Raw genomic sequence first — 18,689 nt, forward strand, 5'->3', positions numbered from 1 at the left:
TTGTCATTAAAAAGAGCAGGGTTGTCATCACAAGGGTGTGTCTGAGTGTGTTTGTGTGTGTGTGTGTATGAACATAAATCAGCATCAGTTTATGTGACAGTTCTCTAAAAGTAGAACAAACAGAACAAATCATCATGAGTTCATAAAATGCGAGGGTGCCGTCTGATATTTTTACATGTGCATATTGTTCACTTGTCAGGTCACGCAAGCAGCATGTGGCGATAAATATGAGAATAATAATAAATATGCAGATACAAAAAAAGAATAATGTTGCTCATCAGTCAACATTGGGTGAGCTGATTGGGAATCAAGGAGAGGTTCACTGCAGTATTCCAAGAGTACAAAAGGGTGATATGACCATGGTTGTTAAAGATGGAGCTTCAATTGAAACACAGTGGCTAATGCAGTTGACTGCCATTAAAAACCATGGAGAGGAAAGAGAGAGATTCCTGTTTGAGTAATCCATATAAAGGTAGCTTTTCAGATTTCAGACCCTTAACAGACATCCTCCATTCTGTTAAGGGTACTCGGTTTGGCAAGGAGTGGAGCTGCACTCAACACACCCCTCACTGAGCAAAACGATCTAAGCCCCCTAACACCATCCCTCCTTTCCCTCCTTCTCTTCCTCTTCTTCTCTCTTTACTTGGGTTGCATGAGCTCGGGCAAAGAGCCGAACTGGAAGACCTAGGACTGGTAAACATCAAAAGGAGAAAAGTTTGATCCTGCTTTGCAGCCGCTGTAAATCATGGTGAAGGTTTTTTTTTTCTTTTATGTTTTTTTTTAATACAAAAATCTGTGCCGCATCATGTTCTGTTGCTACGGTTGAAGCTCCCCCAAAACGCACAGAATCATCCTGAGGTATTTTATTTGAGACAATTTGGCTTTGTGAATCCAATCAATCAAGCAAATCAATCAGTCAGTTAAGATGGATACATGATATTTCATTTGACTGTACAATTTTGTACAGTATAATGCTACAAAAAAGTGTTTTGTGGGCACGCGAATACATGGAAGTATGTGCATACGCAAGTCTTTTTAGCTAAGTGTTATCAAGAAGAACAAAAAACAAATGCATAAACAATCAGATTAGGAACCAAGTTTTCAAGTGACGACTTCAAGCTTACCCAAGTTCTGCCATGCACACACACAACTTACTCCCCACTAAGATGGATACATGATTGATCAGCATAACAGTGTTGCCTCTTTGGCTCCATCCATCTCCATCTTGCCTCGCCCACCCACCCATCCCACATTCCACCCACCCATCCCACATTCCACCCACCTCTCCCATCCCACATCCCGCCCAAACAACACTATGAAGGTAAACAAGGGATCCATCTCAGGTAGTCTTCAGATCCTCAGGAGCCTTGGTTGATTGTGGATCAACAGTAATTGAAGATCAATAATTGTTAACCCAATCCCCAGTTAGACTTCAGTGGTTAGATACAGTATAGCACTGCTACTGCTGTACCAATCAAAGTTCAATGTCAAAAAAGAACTAAAGAAATAAAATAAAGTAGTTCCTATAGTTGTCCAACACTCTAGTGATGTGTCATGTTGATCGAGGAAGGGAAGAAGGAAGGAGGAAAGAAGGAAGGAATTGTCTTTTTTTTATAGCTAATACCCTGTTTCTCAGTGGCAGGGAGGTCGGAAGACAAAAACACATCAGCACCCAACTCAAACAAGGGGGTCATGGACTCAGTTGTCATTTCATCCTTTTCTCCCTTGTTTATCTCCTCTTTGCTCTCTTTCCTTCCACCACTTTCTTGCTCTTTTGCAGCAGGAGCCACAGCATGACACTGATTTACTAAGCACAAACGTCAAGGATAAAGGTTTCGATTGTACAAGTATCTATCCACCATATATGGAAAGACACAGTTCCTTTTCAAAAACATGTAAAATATGTGTCTGAGAGTGTATTTGTGTGTAATTTGTCTTTTCCAACACAGAAAAAATCAACACATGCAAAATAATCTACCACTCCTGATGGTATTTTTCAGAAAGCTATGCTTCTCCAAAAGCAAATGTGGGAGAGAGGTTTAGAAACTAATGGCTATTGTGCTACCAAATAAGCAAACACTAAAATCCTACATAGGGGGATCCGGATGCCAGAATCCCTAATAAATCTTATAGTTTAATAGAATAAAAAAGCAATACTTTGCAATTATTTTTCTATGCGCAGCGCCACAAATGAAATGCCCATCATTTGCCCTTTAGGTTTCCCTGCTTGTCTGTCCTTTTCTATCATTCTGTCATTTTGTCAGTCTTTTTTTTTATCTGTCAGTCTGTAAACATTATTCATTAATAGCACCTACATTACTCTCAGCTTCAAGTCACTATCATGTCCCTTAGGCTTAACACATAAAACCAAATTCTGACCAAGCACGCTGATGCCTAACTGCCGAAAACTGCTGGAGGCTGCACTCTGCTCATCCCTTTTTTCCCTTTCTCTCCTCTTTCACTGCCAGGTGTCTCAGTGGCCATATTTGTCAGAGTAACTAGCAGCAGACCGTTGGACTAGCTCACTGTGACGTCTCTGCCCTCCTGGGATGCCTCCATGTCTGGCCACGACATCAAACGTGTCCATCTGGTCTCCCTGTCAGGCCTGTTCTCCTCAACTAGCGAGCCCCAAGCTTGACAGTGGAGGTGGAACGGAAAAAGGACTAGGGGTTGAAAGAGAGGTTATCTCTTCTCTCTCTCCTTCTAATTCCTCTCTCATAAGATTTCTTCCATCCTCACCACACACAAAAACTGCCTCTTCCCCAACAATGCCTTTGGAGTCCTCCTTCACTGTAACTTAAACTTTCTCTGCCCACTAATGGGACTATGCCATTTCCTATCCCTTCTTAAAACCTAGGGGGTTAATGACTCCCCTCACCTTTACACCAGGATACCTTATGGCAGCGTGCTGGCCATGCAGCCAACTCATCGGTACATGGCAGAGAATGGACAAAAATGGTGATATCATCTGCAAAGAGAGTAGTAGTAGTAGTACCGTCATACCCAAGTGGGCACAAGTTCTTTTGGATTACAATGTCGAAGAGAAGAAGAAAAACGTAGTGTGGCTATGGCATCCCTTGGTGGATAACATAGTAAATAAATTATAATACAAACCCAGAGAGGAGTAAAGAAGAGAGAACACAACATTTCTTATATCAACTAAACATCTGACTCCAGACTGGGGATTTTTTTATACACCCGTCTATTGCTGAACTGGGCTGAGTTTAGGACGCCACGTGGGGCCGGGTATGCACTAGTCTTATTGGCTGAGTAAGGCATCACATGCTCTTTATTGTACATGTCATTGGCTATCCGTCCGTCCCGTGAGCAGTATGAAGTGGTGGATTTAACGGATGAGCGGAGATTGTTCGCATCGTTGCGTGTTTTGATGGGGGGCGCTCCAAGGACTGCTGCAGGTGAGGCCACTGCCAGCTGTTTGTAAATATCAGAGGAGCTACGCCCATGGACCAGTCTGCTGCTGGTGTCATCCCTCAGCGAGTGGCTGAGGAAAGGGTTGTCCGAGCCATGGGCCGGATACAGGGACTTGCTCCTCTTGCTTTCCTCCAGATTGTGGTTAAACAGCATTGACTTGGAGCCTGTGCCAAACAGTCTGCCAGAGTAGGGACGCATGCCGAAGAGGTTCGCATAGTGCGAGTCAGATGTGGAGTCCAGGAAACGATCCTTCTCCTTGAGGCTGACGCTGCGCGCAGGTCGGCCCAGGTCTACATCCTTGGGCTTTTCTAGCATGATGTTATCAAAGGAGTGCTGACGACTCAGCCTCAAGCGGTTTCTCTTTTGGACATGCGGTCCATCCGTCTGAGGCCAATACAGACCAAACATTTCATCTGGTTGCTGCTGCTGTTGGTGGTGCATGGTGGGACTGACCAAGGGGTCTGAGAGGAGCTGGTCCTCAGTAATGTCATACAGGTTGGCCATGTGGAGGCATGCTTCACACCTATTATAAGGTGAGCGTGTGGCAGAAGCTGAGGCCGAGGCGGTAGGGGTGTACGGCCCTCCTGGTGGGTAGCTAGCTGGCACTTTGGACAAGCAGGAACGACAGTGTGTCTGTTTGTAGCGATCAATGGATTCATGTGGGGAAAGGTTTTTTTCTTTCAGGCTGTAGTGTTTAGAGTAAGTTGGATCTGGTAGAAGATCTGAGTCGGTGTGATGCAAAGGCGAGGAGTTCAGATGAATGATTGGCTGCTCACACTTCCTATAGTTGTCACTGTGGTCGGAGTAGATCTCGGGATAATCCAAATCGTCAGCAGCAAGGCCACGACTCTCGCGGTAATGAATGGGATCTGAGTGCAGGCTCAGCTCTCGGTCTGAGTCGATTGTGTAGATTTTCTCTCCTCCTCCTCCTCTCCCGGTTTGGTTGGTTCCACCGCTGACCTGCTTTGTCTTTAAGTAGGACAGCTCCACCTCACTGCAGTCCCTTGGGTATTTTGACGGCACCGATCTTTTTTTTAAGTTGTCCTTGGGCTTCAGGTGCTTGTTGTTTTCTGGGTCCTTGTAGGAGGCTGCCCTGCTAGAACAGTCGGAGATGTCAGAGTGGGCTGTGTCCTCAGGGATGTAGCGCTGTGTCTTCATTGACATTCGTGGGTCTGGCATCAGCATGTCAGGCATCGGAGGGGGCCCGGGTGGCACAGAACGAAGTGTGTCCACTGACTTCTTCCACAGGGTCCTGGGCGGCTTGGCGTTTGTCTGGACTGTGTCAGCAGTTACTGCCACCTCTACTGTGTTAGGATTGGCATCATTCAGGGTCAGAGGATGTTGGCCTCCCTGAAAGATGTAGTTGTTAAGGTGGTCTTTGTGGCGGTTAGCAAGATAAGACTGCAGGTCACCAGTGTCCCCATAGATCATATCTTTGGGCGCATAGCTTCGGTTGTCAGCATAAATAAAGTTGCCTTTCTCTGCCATCATGTCCATGATCATGGGGCCAGCTGAGTGCATGAACTCACGTTTGGGTGAATTCATGCGGGAGCCACCTAGGTTAGACATGTTGGTCATCTGTTTGGCTGACTTGATGAGCTTAAGCATTTTGTCCTGGGGGCTAAAGTCTAGATCTGTCTTTTTCTTCATGTCAATGTGGACTCCATGGATGCAACTCCAGATTCCCTGCATGGAGACATATGGATGAAGAAGTGTAGTGGAGAAGGAAATTAGGAAAAGTCAAGTAAAAAAAATGAGGATAGCAGGGGAAAATGAGAGGGAGGAGTGGGAGAGGGAAAGAGATAAAATGAAATGGGAGAGGGAGAATCAAACATTAAAAGGGATTGAGGGAGAAATGGAGAGAGAACAGCAGAATAATGATTACTTATCTAATCTGGCCAAACATATTCGTGCTCTGTATGTTTTATTAAAATGTATGAAATTGGTAGTGACTCAGCAAATCACAGAACCAACAGTTTTTATCACCATTAACTTGAAACTGTAATAAATTAGGCGTTCTTTGCTTTTCTCTGAAGCATACTTGTTCAATTAACAAAGAAAATCCAACTACACCCTTAATAAATATGGAAATTAGTTTTGTATCAGATATGAATCTTCTAAACAAGCATTTATGATCGAGTTAAGAGGATGGTACATTAAAAACAACATGATCATTTAGGAAGTCCTTAAGTGGAAAGGATTTAGAGTTAATCAAAAAAAAAAAAAACATACACAGAATATTGCTAAATAAATAATCCAACCAGGTTAAATAGCCCCACTATCACCACAAACTCCTGGCTTTAATAAACCAATGAAATACCAATGTATATTTTCTGAAGGGGACAAAATGTCAACAAAAAAGTATTCTGCAGCTCCATCAATTTTACAGTACAACTGTTAACAAAAATATATAATGTAATATAGTTGATAGAAATTATCCAGACAAAATAATGTGAATAGAATATGAGAAACTGGTTAGATTATCTCTCAACTCTATGCCCCATGCCTCCAGTCTCTCCAGGGGTGTCACATTCTTTGAGAAGGAACAACAGAGAACAGGATAAATTAACATCACCACAACTGTGAGGGAGGTTAATAGAACCAATCTTTTTGTTTGGACTATCAGCTAAACAACAGCTGAAAATATAATGCCAAAAAGCAATGTCGTAGAGCTCTTATTTTATGGTTTACAGAACAAAAGCAAATTATTTCCTAACTGATCTCCCAGTTCACAAATACATCCTTAAAAGGTATTTATCACATTTATCAAATTCAGTGCTTTCCGGTTCAGCACACATTTTGTGGAGCTTATCAACACAAGATAGGCAATTGAGGATGTCTTTTGCCCTAAATCAATCTTGAGAAGGCCTTTGAAATAACATATTTTTCAAGAACCTCACTTCATCTTCTCTAAAAGTTTTTCTCTAGTCACTACCCCCCTCTGTTAACTTTGAAAACAGTCACACTCTGCCTCAAAAATAGTGCAGAGACACTGCAGTGCTTTTAAGGATGCACGTCCATGTCTTCTGTTCTCACACACAACAAGGAGGAATGCTGACCTTTTAACTGAATGAGAGAGGATAGATTGATTTAGTGCGGGTTGCCGTGATTTCACCCAAAAACATGCTGCAATTAGAATCTATTTTTGTCAAAATTCAGGGCTGCCTCGTGATCCCCTCCTCCCGCCTCCATCCCCATCCTCCCCTCTTATCCTCCTTTGTGCAGCCCTCCCTCCTTCCCCCTTGTTTCACTCACTTTCTTGGTCTCTTAGTTTAGTAGTAGCTCTCTGTATGTGTGCTTGCTTGCTCTGCTCTCTTATTCTGCTGATAGTAAATAGAACTAAGACAGTCCTGCCTGAACTGGATAATGCAGCATTAGCCCCCAGTATAGTTGCTGTGCCTTGGTGCACCTTATAGCCTTGAACACGACCACTATTAACCCTGTCACACCACCCCAGGCCCACATTTTCACACAGCCACATACTCACATGTTCATAGATTCAATAGCTTTTTTTCTGTGTGTTGATGTTGTTTTGCTTTGATTTTTGATTTGTAATTCTGTGTAAAGTCAAAGGACATTTTTGTTCTTCCAAACCACCAAGCAGGCTAAAGAAGGCTTGGAGAACATGCCTGCACACGCAAACGTACACCTCTTATACACAAACTGCTCCTTACCCGACTGATGGAGAAAAGGAGACCTGGCTTGCCAGTGCAGACCCCAGTGAAGCAGTATCTGAGCCTCCAGTAGAAGAGATGCTCAGAGACAAAGGTGATGAGGGAGAGCCCCATGGCCGTGGCCAGCATGTAGAAGACTCCAGCCATGTTGTCCACATCCAGCTGACTGGACATAACCTCGTTCTTCTCATTGTGGCAAATTCCTGTCAGCCACTGGGCTTCTAGTTCCTCCATTTCACCTGAAAAGCAAAAGAACACAGAGAGACTCAAATCCTTTAGCAAATGGCTTATTGGCGTCTGAAAAAGCCTTAAACCAATGAGTTTTAAGGGATCAGTTCAGATCACTCATTTTATTATCCCAGATTAGGAAATTTGCATCAAATTTCAGGTCACTATCAATGACGGGTCCAAGATATTTATAATGTTCTAAAAGTATAATGTTAATAAAAGTATGAGGTGGCTGGTGGGATGATTTCTTTCTGAAATCAGTGACTGTTTTCTTGGTTTTAGTGGCATCCAGTTAGAATCAGGCCCCTTCACACCATTTGAAAAACTCATTTAACACACGCCCATGATCAGATTGATCTTTATGGAGCAGACTGATGATCGCTGTATCAACAGCAGATTTTCAGGATGTGCCTATCCCCATGCTGGCCTCTACAGTCCTTGGTGTGAAGAATGTATAGCAAAGGGGACAGGACACAGCCCTGAAGAGATCCAGTAGAAGAGGAGCGCCGTTCTGACAGAAAGAAATTTGCTCTCAACCTCTGAGATCTACAATTTACATCAAGATTAAAATGAATAAGCAATTCCCTAGCTAACACATGTGGCTGGATTTTATTAAAATATTTATTAAAATTAAAAGTTGGGCTGGCATGTGTGCCAGGACCTTCTAGGTGTTTATAAAGGAAGTTGAGCAATGTGATTGAGGCATCCTTTACTCCCTTCCCAGCACTACAGTACATGCAAATTGCATGGGATCCAGAGGCTCTACCACCATTTCCAACAGTCCCCCTTTTACCAGCCTTTCAAATGACTTCATGACTAGTGATGTCAATGCCACTGGTCTGAAGTCATTTAGCTCCTTAAGGGTTTCCACAACAATGGACTCCTTCCGTAACGATGGAAACCTTTGCTGCTCCAGAGACATCTTAAATATTTAACAAAATACCTCACAGAGCTGTTCTGAACAATACCCAAGCAGTCTTCAAACAAAACGTAGAAGTTCAAACCTTGAAAATACATTATTTAAGGCAAGAAATTACATTCAGGGTTACTACTGAAAAGATCCTGTAAAAGCTGCTGTGGAATCTTATGTGCTTGCATTTTAAAATGTTTATTTTAAATAAATTACTGGTAAATGGTAGGGGTGTGATGAGATTTCTAGTCAGGGAAAAAGCTTTCAACATGGAGCTTCAGCATCATATGTTGCTTATTTGTGTGTGTTGTTAATGTATCAATGTGCTGTAAATGAACAAAACAACCAGTTGCAACGTGAGTCCAGACTCTGACAAAACAACGTCCTGATGGCCATAACTGGTTTTGTTCCAAGTATTTTGTCCACCTCGTCGAACCAAGGGCATTTGTCCTTCTCACCACTCGTACCTCCACTTTTTGTAAGGTTGTCTCGTACCTTTTATGTGCTGCTGTCAGAGTTTTTTTGCGCGGCACTCATTATCCCTCTCTTTCATTTTATCGCTAACCATTTTGTAGACTTCAGTATTCTTGTGTGAGGTGTCCAACAAATGGGAGATGTGTTGTTCTGACCAAATATCTATGAGGCATTTCACCTTCTTGAAGCACCAAGTCAACCTTCGATTCATTTAGTGTTGCTGTTGTCATGGAGATGTCCCACAATGCAAAGCGCGACCTGCACGCATGAGGTAGTGATGACGTAAGGAAAGCCCTGGAAGGGTATGTGATTTGGACCGCTTTTCAATTATAGTGCGGTGTGAACAGGATTGACATATTCAGATTGATTCGGAACAAAGTATCCGTTCTGGAAAAAAAGCAAAAGGGTCCATGTGATCAATCATGACTCAGCAGGAATGATATTAGATGAAAAAAGTTGATCTACAGGAGAAACAGATCTGAAAGCAACACAGAATGACGGAGAGCTGCACTGATTCTGTTATAGTGGAGCTATAGATTTTGAATTGTCACTTGCCAACTGAATTTTGTGTTTCTCTTTACATAAATAAATAAATAATTCAACAGAAGCCGGTGCAGAAAAAAATCATCAGAATGCAGGAAATAAAGTCTTTAATGCTCAAAATTTGCATATAATTTAGCATTAAAGATTTCTTAAAAATAGTGTTAAAATCTCATCTCGTTGTGATCTTGTGAACCCAATCTCAAATCTCATATCGTCTCTAGGGGTAAGTGTCGTCACACCCCTTGTAAATGGTGATATAATCTGCAAAGAGAGTTAGTTATTAGTAGTACTTTAAAAGCAGATGTGACATATATATGGGGTTCTAAACTGAATGTCAGTACTTTTTGATGTTAGTTGAGAATCTTCATGTATTTATATAATTTAAATAACAAAAGTAAGAACTAAAGATATTTGATTAATGTCTGTTGGGTGAATTTAGTTTAAAAATATCTGTGTCGACCTAAAAAGGATGAATTCTAATATTATATATTTTTGATGGTGTGTTTTCGGGGGCAGTTGTTGTTCAAAATACATTTCTTTAGGTATCCCCATCCACTGGGCGTCCAGTCCTCTCCATGTTGCCTGATAAGGCAAAGACATCACTTCTTTTTAAGGTTAGCAGGGGTTTTTTTAAGGTTAATGAAAGAAAGATACAATAGAAAGCAACAAAGACCTTATCTTTTCTCATTCCTCACTCTCTGTTCCCTTCCCTTAGTTCACCCTCCCTCTTTGGCTTCCTCTGTGACATTTGGTGCGTGGCTAATCCAATCTGTGTCATTCAGGGCTGGATAACTAAGGCTGCTAGTGAGGAAAGACAAATATCATGGTGGTGTTCGGCTGGATGTCCTAAGGGTGCAGACTCACTAAGACATAATTAACCCTTTAGAACAATTGAGGAAGGTCTGTCTCCTTAGATTTGCAAACAACATCTTTTTAGCATGACACAATACCTTGCTTGAAATTGCCAGCAAAAGAGAATCATGATAAATAAGATACTTAGGTATCAACAGGTTACTTTGTCTCTTTCTTAAATAGAGTGCATTCAAGGGAAAAGCTGTGGGGAGCTGTGACTGCCTGCACTGTTGCTCTGACTCCAAGGGGAAGTATTGCTGAAATTCAAATTTTCTTTTGCAGTCAGACAGCTCAAGCAAATAGTCTGGTGACCAGTCAGATGGAACACCTGAACACAAATTTGTACAAGTTTTCCCACACTTTCACAGCTTTTAAGCATCTAAGACTGCAAAAAAACCCATTTTTTAAATAATGTGTGTGTGTGCAGTAAACAAACTTTTTGAAACTCTGTCTGCTACATTACATTATTATAAACCACATTCGAGTTCAGGACATTCACTTAAAGTAACTTTCTTCAGAATGCTTATCCGCGCTTTGATATAGCCTAATTCTACCTCATAAATGGTCGGACACAAATAGCTCCTGGATTACATTTTGGTTTAACAAGTTACACTGTCAAAACCCATGAATTTAGGCTGTGGCCAATTCTCCAAGATGCATACACATTATCCAGATTGTGCTGTCTGAAGCTAGGTTTAGAAAAGTAGAGAGATCATAAATTTGTTACATTTCCAAACTATTGCAATACAGTATTCTGACTGTATGTATATTTTGTCAAAATTAAAAGATTTTTAATCCCCAAAGACAAAATGTGACCTGCTACATGTCTGTGTCAGATCTGTCTGTTTGTTCTTCACCTTCCTCTACTCTTCCCCAAACACATCTTTTATCTATCTTCTCTCTATCCAGCCATATGCTTTCCACCCACGTTGTGTCTATCGGATCAAGTAATCTCTGCCAAGACACAGAGTCACTGTCATCTATCAAGGAACTGCCCTCCTTTCACTCCCAATCTCTCTCTACCTTACACACACTCTTTCCTTGTCTTCCTCTCATCCCGTGCTCCCTGCCTCATCCTCTCTTTGACATCTCTCTGGCCATCTCATACGCGCACCTCCTATGTCTTTCTGTCTCTCTCGTCACTTTCTCCCTCCATCTGTTTCCTCTCTATCTTCCTCTGTCACACCAACATTGAAGTTTGAAAGCTTGGATGGAATTAATAATAATACGGAGAAAGAAGAAAACAAAGCAAAAACAAACAAAACACTGAGCCTGATTTTTGTCAAAAATGATCCAGCCATGAAATATGATGGACTGTAGCCTGCGTGCTCTGCAGCCCTGAGAAAATTTGGTTTGAGAGGATTATTGTGACACCAATATTCATTTAATCAACTTCAGTGCACTTAATGTGAGTGGCTGTGAACACTTGCATCAGCAAAATGCTTTCGATGTAAAATGTAAATGAATCTGTCGCTAAAAGCTCGAGCTGTCTTGCTTTCTCTCTGTTTTGCAGTAGGAAATTGTTTATGTAAGAACTTCTGAGGCTACTGTAATAAAGGAATGTGGTGATTCAGATAGAGTAATGCACACACACACACACACACACACACACACACACACACACACACACACACACACACACACACACACACACAGATCTGGTGCTGCAGAGAGGAATATATTAGAATAACTTACACTCTCTTGCCCTCTGTTTAGAGCAGCCTTTTGTGTCCAGAATAACATCAAAGGACTATTTATACTTCGCTGCTTTTCCTTTGTGCTGTCAGCAGACAAGGCAGTAGAGGTGTGTGTGTGTGTGTGTGTGTGTGTGTGTGTGTGTGTGCATGAATTACAATGCTGGCAAGGAACAATGTAACCTTTTGCCTTCTGGAATGGTGTCATGCACTTTGAATTTGTGTATGAGAACGCTGTGCGAGTGTGTTACTCACCATCTCCGATGATGGCCAGGATAGCCAGATCCACCTGTCGTTTCCAGTAGGAGCCTTTCTGTAGAGCTATGCCATAACCAGTGGTAGCAAAGATGTACCTGAGCACAAGCACATCCAAAACACACACACACGCACGCACAACACACACACACATAACACACATTTTAACCTTTAAGCAAATGTTTTCACCTTTATTTCTCCAGATGGTGTCACTGTGATTTGAAATATTTTTAAGGAGATAGTTCATGCATACCGATGCCTATAAATGTCATGAAGTGGAAATATAAGTCACAGATATACAATCAGAATTGCTAAAACAGTTAACAAAAATAAACAAGCAGTCCTAGTGTCTGGCCTTAAAGGGCAGGTTTGCATTTTTTCAGGTGTATCTTAAAACAATCCTGACATGCTCCATCTGTGCACTGAAACACTGTTGGCATCTTTTGTCATCCATCTGCTCCATACCAGCCACAAGGAGATCCCTTCTTATAGCAATGAATGAAAAGCCACAAGCCATTTTGAAGTTTCAGTAGTCTGTGTTAGACAAATCACGTATGCGTCTTGCAAATTTAGTTACTTTTTAACACAAAATTGACACTTTGTGTCACTATCTTACAGCTGCAGCTTAGCAAGGGAAGACTGTGGGAAACGCAAAGAGGAAATACTGCAATAAAAACACTGAAACTTTGGAAGATGCCAACTTGATTTGACTAGCTCAAACTGTTGAGGCCTCATATTATCTTTAGCTGAAGTCGATGCACAGAAAGTGGACTGCCGGTTTTCTCGCCATCACTTACACTGAAATTGCTTTAGAAATGGATCTCTTTGCTGCCAGTATAGAGCCGAGAAGCAATAGATAAATGACCAATAGTACTTTCAATGTTCATCTGAGAGTGTTGTTTTAAGACAGACTTAAAAAAAAGTGTACCATTAATCCATTAAATAATCTTTTTAAATACAATTATAAGCATTATAATCATTATATATATATATATATATATATATATATATATATATATATATACATATAATCCAAGAGTCTCATATTTAGTTATGCAATGACTGCTGCCTCTTTTCACTATATGACTTATTAAATCTCATTCTCATTAAAAATGTATTTGAATGTCAGTCAAACTTATGTGGTGGCACCACATAGCTGCACTCTGACACCTGAAGACATTGGTCTCGGGACCAGTAATTTCCTGGAGTCTCCGATGGTTTCCGGGCAACGGGTCCAGACCAAGAAATTATTCGGCACATAACCCCCCGTAAAATGCAGATTTGTTGTTTTTACTCTTCGGTTTTTGTACGGACTAAACAAACAAGATAAAACATGTTAATTAGTGAACTTTGGAGGAGCTGTTAAGCGAACTTTGGACAGAGCCAGGTTAGCTGTTTCCCCCCGTTCTCTGTCTTTCTGCTAAGATAATTTAGCTGGCTGCTGCTGGTAGCTTCATATTTACTGTACAAACATGAGGGAGGTCAATCTTCTCATCTGACTAACAACAAGAAAGCAAATATGCGTATTTCCCAAAATGTTAATCTTTTCTTTTAATACTTTTCCTGTGAAGACAAAGAACTCATTGAAAAAGCATTTTCTGAATCTTGAGGCTTGCATTTACATGTATCTGTGTATTACAACCATAAACAAACGTAAAAAAAAACTTTACACAACTTTACACAATGGTGTGGCCAAAATAATGGCAGGATCAGACCATGAAGTGAAGACAATCCACAACGAAAGTGTCTTTTTAAAGCATTGAAGCTTTAGTTACCCGCTGCCAATGGTCACCAGCTTACATCCCTCATCTCTGCCGGCCATGTAGTTCAACACTGCAGCATCATAGATAAAGGCATCCAGTTTACTGCAAAGAAGAAGAAAAAAGAACAGAGGAAAGAGACAGAAGAAAACAGACAGAAGGAGGGTATAAAGACAAAGCATGAGGGGTTTCAATCTTTGAGAGTGAGTGAGAAGTGCACAGGAGGCGACAGAAAGCAGAAGAGGGGCTTATTTTTCAGAAAGTGTTGTTTGCGGATCAATTCTAAAGTGTTAAATCATCTCCAATAGGACTGCAATCCAAGCGTAACCAAACACAGAGAGGACACAGTGGGGAGAGGCTGCGGTTCAATACAGCACGCTTCACTGGTGATAGGACCTTGGAGGCATATGGACAACCTAAACAAACGTTAGACAGACACAAACATTTACACCATCTCTCTCTCTCACTGTCTTTCGGCCTCAGTCCACACACACACACACACACACACACACACACATAAATAAGCCGGATGCGAAATGGAACATAGAACCGAAAATATCCCACACTCAGACTGACATTTTCAATGTAACTGATGCCATCACTAACCGCTGCTCTCTCACGCTGTCTGTGCCTGCACACACATGCTCTCTCTCTCTCTCTCTCTCTCTCTCACACACACACACACACACACACAAACACACACACAAGCAGAGAGCCCTGCTAATAGTGCAGTGACTGGTTGGCATTTACTGAATGTCAGATGCAGCCCTCTAACGGAGGCTCACAGCCGATAGTTCAGCTGTGTAATTAGCTTAACCCAGCACTGACTCCATCCACACACAGGCTGTGTGTCCAAACATGTAGGACTAGGCATGTTTGTCGATGTGTGTGCGTGTGAATACACATCACTATGTGTGTGATTGTGCACAAGTGGCTGTGAACTGGTCTGGTGCATATCTGTGAGCATGGATTTGTGTGTGCAGGTTTGGACACGCTATCCACACACACTGTGGCTCTAATGGCTTGGAGAGGGATTCAGCCATCACGATCTGTCACACCTTTATTTGAGTGAATAAAACGTAGCAGCACATATTTTCTTGGCACTTTCCATCTATACCTTTGAATGCAATCTTTAATACGGCAAAACGACCATTTAATATGACTGAATCTCATTTTACCCCACTACAGTGAAACTCTTCAGTAAAGTACATTAACCTGTCAGCAAATAGTATCCGGACCCCAAATAAAACATTTTAGCAGAACTACAATGTAAAACCTAATCCAAAACAACTTCACAAATTCACTCATTTCACACCTGTGAAATATCTTTATAATATAACATTTTGCCCACAAAAAAAAGTTTTTGTGGAGTTTTTGTGGAGTTGGAGTATTACCATGACATTTAGAGTGTCAAATCATAATTCCAAACTCTTAAACACCCACAAACAGAAAGGCAATATTATGTCTAGAATTCAGTTCGAGGTAAAACATGCAAGGCTGTCTTCATGCTGTCATAAAAACTCAAGGGGCTGCGTTGGAAAAAAAAAGAAGAATGAAATACAAACAGTCCCGGTTGAAGGCTCATGAGATGCCATGAGATGTCTTCATGTTGAATCTCTGGAAACTCTGGAAAGTTAACACAATAATAATAACGCCTCTGCTCCTCTGTATCCATATTTGAATGTTAAAAATGTTAATTTGCACAGTGCCATACAGTACATTGTACAAGGTATTCTATTTGTGTGCTTTTACATAGATGTGTATATGACTTGTCAATGAAGTGTGTTGCTGGATAACACTGAGGCAAAGGTTGTAGCATGATTAGTTTTTTTGCCAGACAACCCTTGTATCCCCTTTATGGGGATCACAACTTTGCCAAAATGAAAATTAATGAAGAGGCTGCATTTTTCTTTACAGTTCTGGAGTCAGTTTGGGAACTACAGCCTGTTGGCTTTTTTTGCAACAGATATGAACGCAACAGTTCAATGTTATTAAAATTATCAGTAACACTTCATGTTTACAGCTCGCATTGTAAAGTGGATTGGTTGAGTTTGATTATGGAGTTTGCCTGTGTGGGCTCTTGCTCATAGTCCAAAAACACTTTTTGTTGCAGTTTTGGTTTTTTGGCAACTGACTGGTGACCTACCTACAACAATTAGATGGTTTCTACAGTAAATACAGCTGAACTCAAAACCCCAGAGTGTCCATCTCACAGTCAATGCAGTTGTAAAAGATGATAAATTATATGTTTTCCCAGTGCATGACCTGTGTGCAGCCCTCAAGGTTGGCCACGCCCATGTACTCCGTAATATTAGAATAGGTACCCAGTAGTAAAAAGTACCTACAGCACAAGTTCCTTGTCATCCTGTAGGTCCTACTGTATCCCATAATAATAGATACCTGTTAGTTAAAAAGTACCTACAGTCAGGGTTTCCATTATATGGTAATTAGTGTTTTTTTACAGTGGAAATCTTTTGAAGTCTGACAAATTAGAATCTCTCCGGTCATAATGTCTGGAGAAATGAGATTTACAGCGCTCCAAACTTATGAAGGCATGAATTTCTCAATGGCCTGCAAAGTCAGGTATTTCAGTGAAATGTATCCTGAGTGGGAAAAAGTAGCCAAAACGCTTTATGGCACTAAGACACACACCACCAACTATGTCACTGCTATTATGTAACTGTATCATATTTTATAGGGAAAATGTTTTCTGATTTTCCCTCTGCAAGACAGATGCCGAGCTGGCCTTCTTGCTGTTGTACTAGTAAGTAACAACTGCTATGTCATTGTAGCACTTAATGTTTTGCTGTGTTAGCAAAGACTTGCTAGTTTTTGATCTTAAGTAATGTAATCATCACAAATGCACATGTACCGCCATCCATATTTACAACAGCAGTATATAAATGAATATCACTTTGAAAATGGAGGCACCAAATCACAAAAAATACTAATTAAAGTAATGTTGCTTTAAGGTCAATTAACACAGATAATATTTGACCAGGATTTCTCCTATTTGTCCAGGACATTGAAATCTTCCAGGATAAATGGACTGGCAACCCTGCCATTTCCAGATTCTTACCCCCTTATTCCCTAACTTCACATCTTGTTGCCTTATACCTACATGTATGTATCGCTACGTACATAGTTACACTGAAATTTGCAAAGAATTATGCTGTATGTTGTGGACCATAAAATAAAGTGTTACCATAATTATGATTAAGAATTATTTGTCATTCATTTAGTGAATGACATTTAAATTCAAAACTTTTATTGTACAGAAGTGATTTAGATCCCGAAATGTAATCAAATCAATTAAATTCCCCTGTGCGGTTTTCGTGGCTGTAACAGATTTTGCGTGTAAAGCCTGTCAGCATTATGTGTGATCTGAGCTAATCCAGCCATCGAGCCCCAAACAGCTGAACGCTGCAGTGTTGCTCATCTACTAATACCACTGAATAGAATTATCAATGAGGGTATTACTGACTGCACACACCTGCAGATAGCCTTGTATGTGTACAGATATACATGAGCATGTGTGTTTTTCTTGTAGTATTAGCTTACAGAAGGACGTACATTCGTGTGTGTGTGTGTGTTTACCAATAAGCTGTATCTCAATACAACAACACAGGCAAGAGCAACTGAGAGTATTATAGTTGCTAGAGTGGTTTAGCATGTCTTTACATGTTTACATCCAGTTTACTTATGACTAATGTATGAGGGAGAAGAACCTGAAAGACTGCATAAAATCATGAATCATAATTTATATCCTCATGTTTGTTGTGTGTCCTTTTTCCTCCTTTCTCCTCTTCCCAATCCTCTCCATGAGAAAGCCTGTACTTAAACATGAGAACTCTGATTGGATACCATCCCATAGCCATTAACCAATCAGAAATAACTTATAATCGTATCACCTCATCAAACTTTTTGTCTTTTACCTTAGGTTCTTTCCACCATTTTATCTCTTTTCCCTGCCATCTCTCCATTCCTTGATGTCCCCTCCCTCTGCCTCTCTTCCCATTCCCTTCTATATTCTTACCCTCAATTTTCTATTGAGGGTTCTATTTATGTTTCTATTTATTTCTAGTCTCCTGACCTTCTTTCTCCTGGCCTCCACCCTTCCTTCATTTTCTCCAATCAGGTATATTGCCCTTGGCCTCCTACCCTGCCCACTTTGCTCTTTTTCCCAAGTGATGGTGTGATGTGAGTCAGTACCTCCACTTTTCTAATCATCCAGCCCTCTAAAATTGTTCCACTCTTTACACTGTCCTTAGTTAGCTTTGTGACAAGCCTTCGTCTCTTACACACACACTGTGGAAGTACACTGAGGACAAATTATTTGAGAGAGCACAGAAAAATAACATAACAACATTTGACAGCCCGCAGACACAGAGGAGAATCAGATTTGCACACGCTTGTTTCTGCGTTTGTTTTCTCCAGCTGTTTTGGCAGCTTCTGAGCACACAAACGTTGCTTGCCAAACATTTTTTTTACACATCCAGACATAAGGGTCATGTCTTTGTCAGTTCACACACACACAAAAAATGTTTTGAATATATTGCTCCTCCATAAGGAGCAATTTGTGACCATATGTCTGTTTAGGAAAACTGGAGATTTACATATTGTTGCCTATTTTAGCCTACAGTTGCAATTATTGTACTCGTGTGGATATGCACTGTGGATTCTGGCAATCAAACTGATCCACTTACCGTCGCCCAGTATATCCATACCAGTATACCGAATTTGTGCCACACCTATTTTGAAAATGCTGTCATTTTGAATATAACCTCAACCCATAATACATTTAGTTTTTTTTTTTAATCCGGAGCTGAAACATGGAGCTGGATCGGATAACAATAAACTCAACCAT

General features: G+C 40.9%; 1 protein-coding gene across 2 annotated transcripts in view; it reads right to left on the reverse strand.

The window, feature by feature from the left end:
- Positions 1-1,305: 1,305 nt before the first annotated feature.
- grin2aa (glutamate receptor, ionotropic, N-methyl D-aspartate 2A, a) overlaps positions 1,306-18,689 on the reverse strand; it is a 145,356-nt gene continuing 127,972 nt past the window's right edge. The window contains exons 11-14 of one of the 2 annotated variants that reach the window (XM_038696440.1): positions 13,838-13,927; positions 12,063-12,160; positions 7,107-7,345; positions 1,306-5,118 (exon numbers count right to left, since the gene is read on the reverse strand). In XM_038696440.1, coding sequence (XP_038552368.1) covers positions 3,160-5,118; positions 7,107-7,345; positions 12,063-12,160; positions 13,838-13,927 — 2,386 coding nt within the window. In that variant the 3' untranslated portion in view covers positions 1,306-3,159. The remainder of the gene's footprint in view (positions 5,119-7,106; positions 7,346-12,062; positions 12,161-13,837; positions 13,928-18,689) is intronic. The other variant, XM_038696447.1, reaches the window with a different exon arrangement.

Source organism: Micropterus salmoides, unplaced genomic scaffold (genome assembly GCF_014851395.1).
Source record: "Micropterus salmoides isolate LMB-PRFRI ecotype aquatic unplaced genomic scaffold, ASM1485139v1 Ms_hic_scaffold_10, whole genome shotgun sequence".
Classification (NCBI taxonomy): domain Eukaryota; kingdom Metazoa; phylum Chordata; class Actinopteri; order Centrarchiformes; family Centrarchidae; genus Micropterus; species Micropterus salmoides.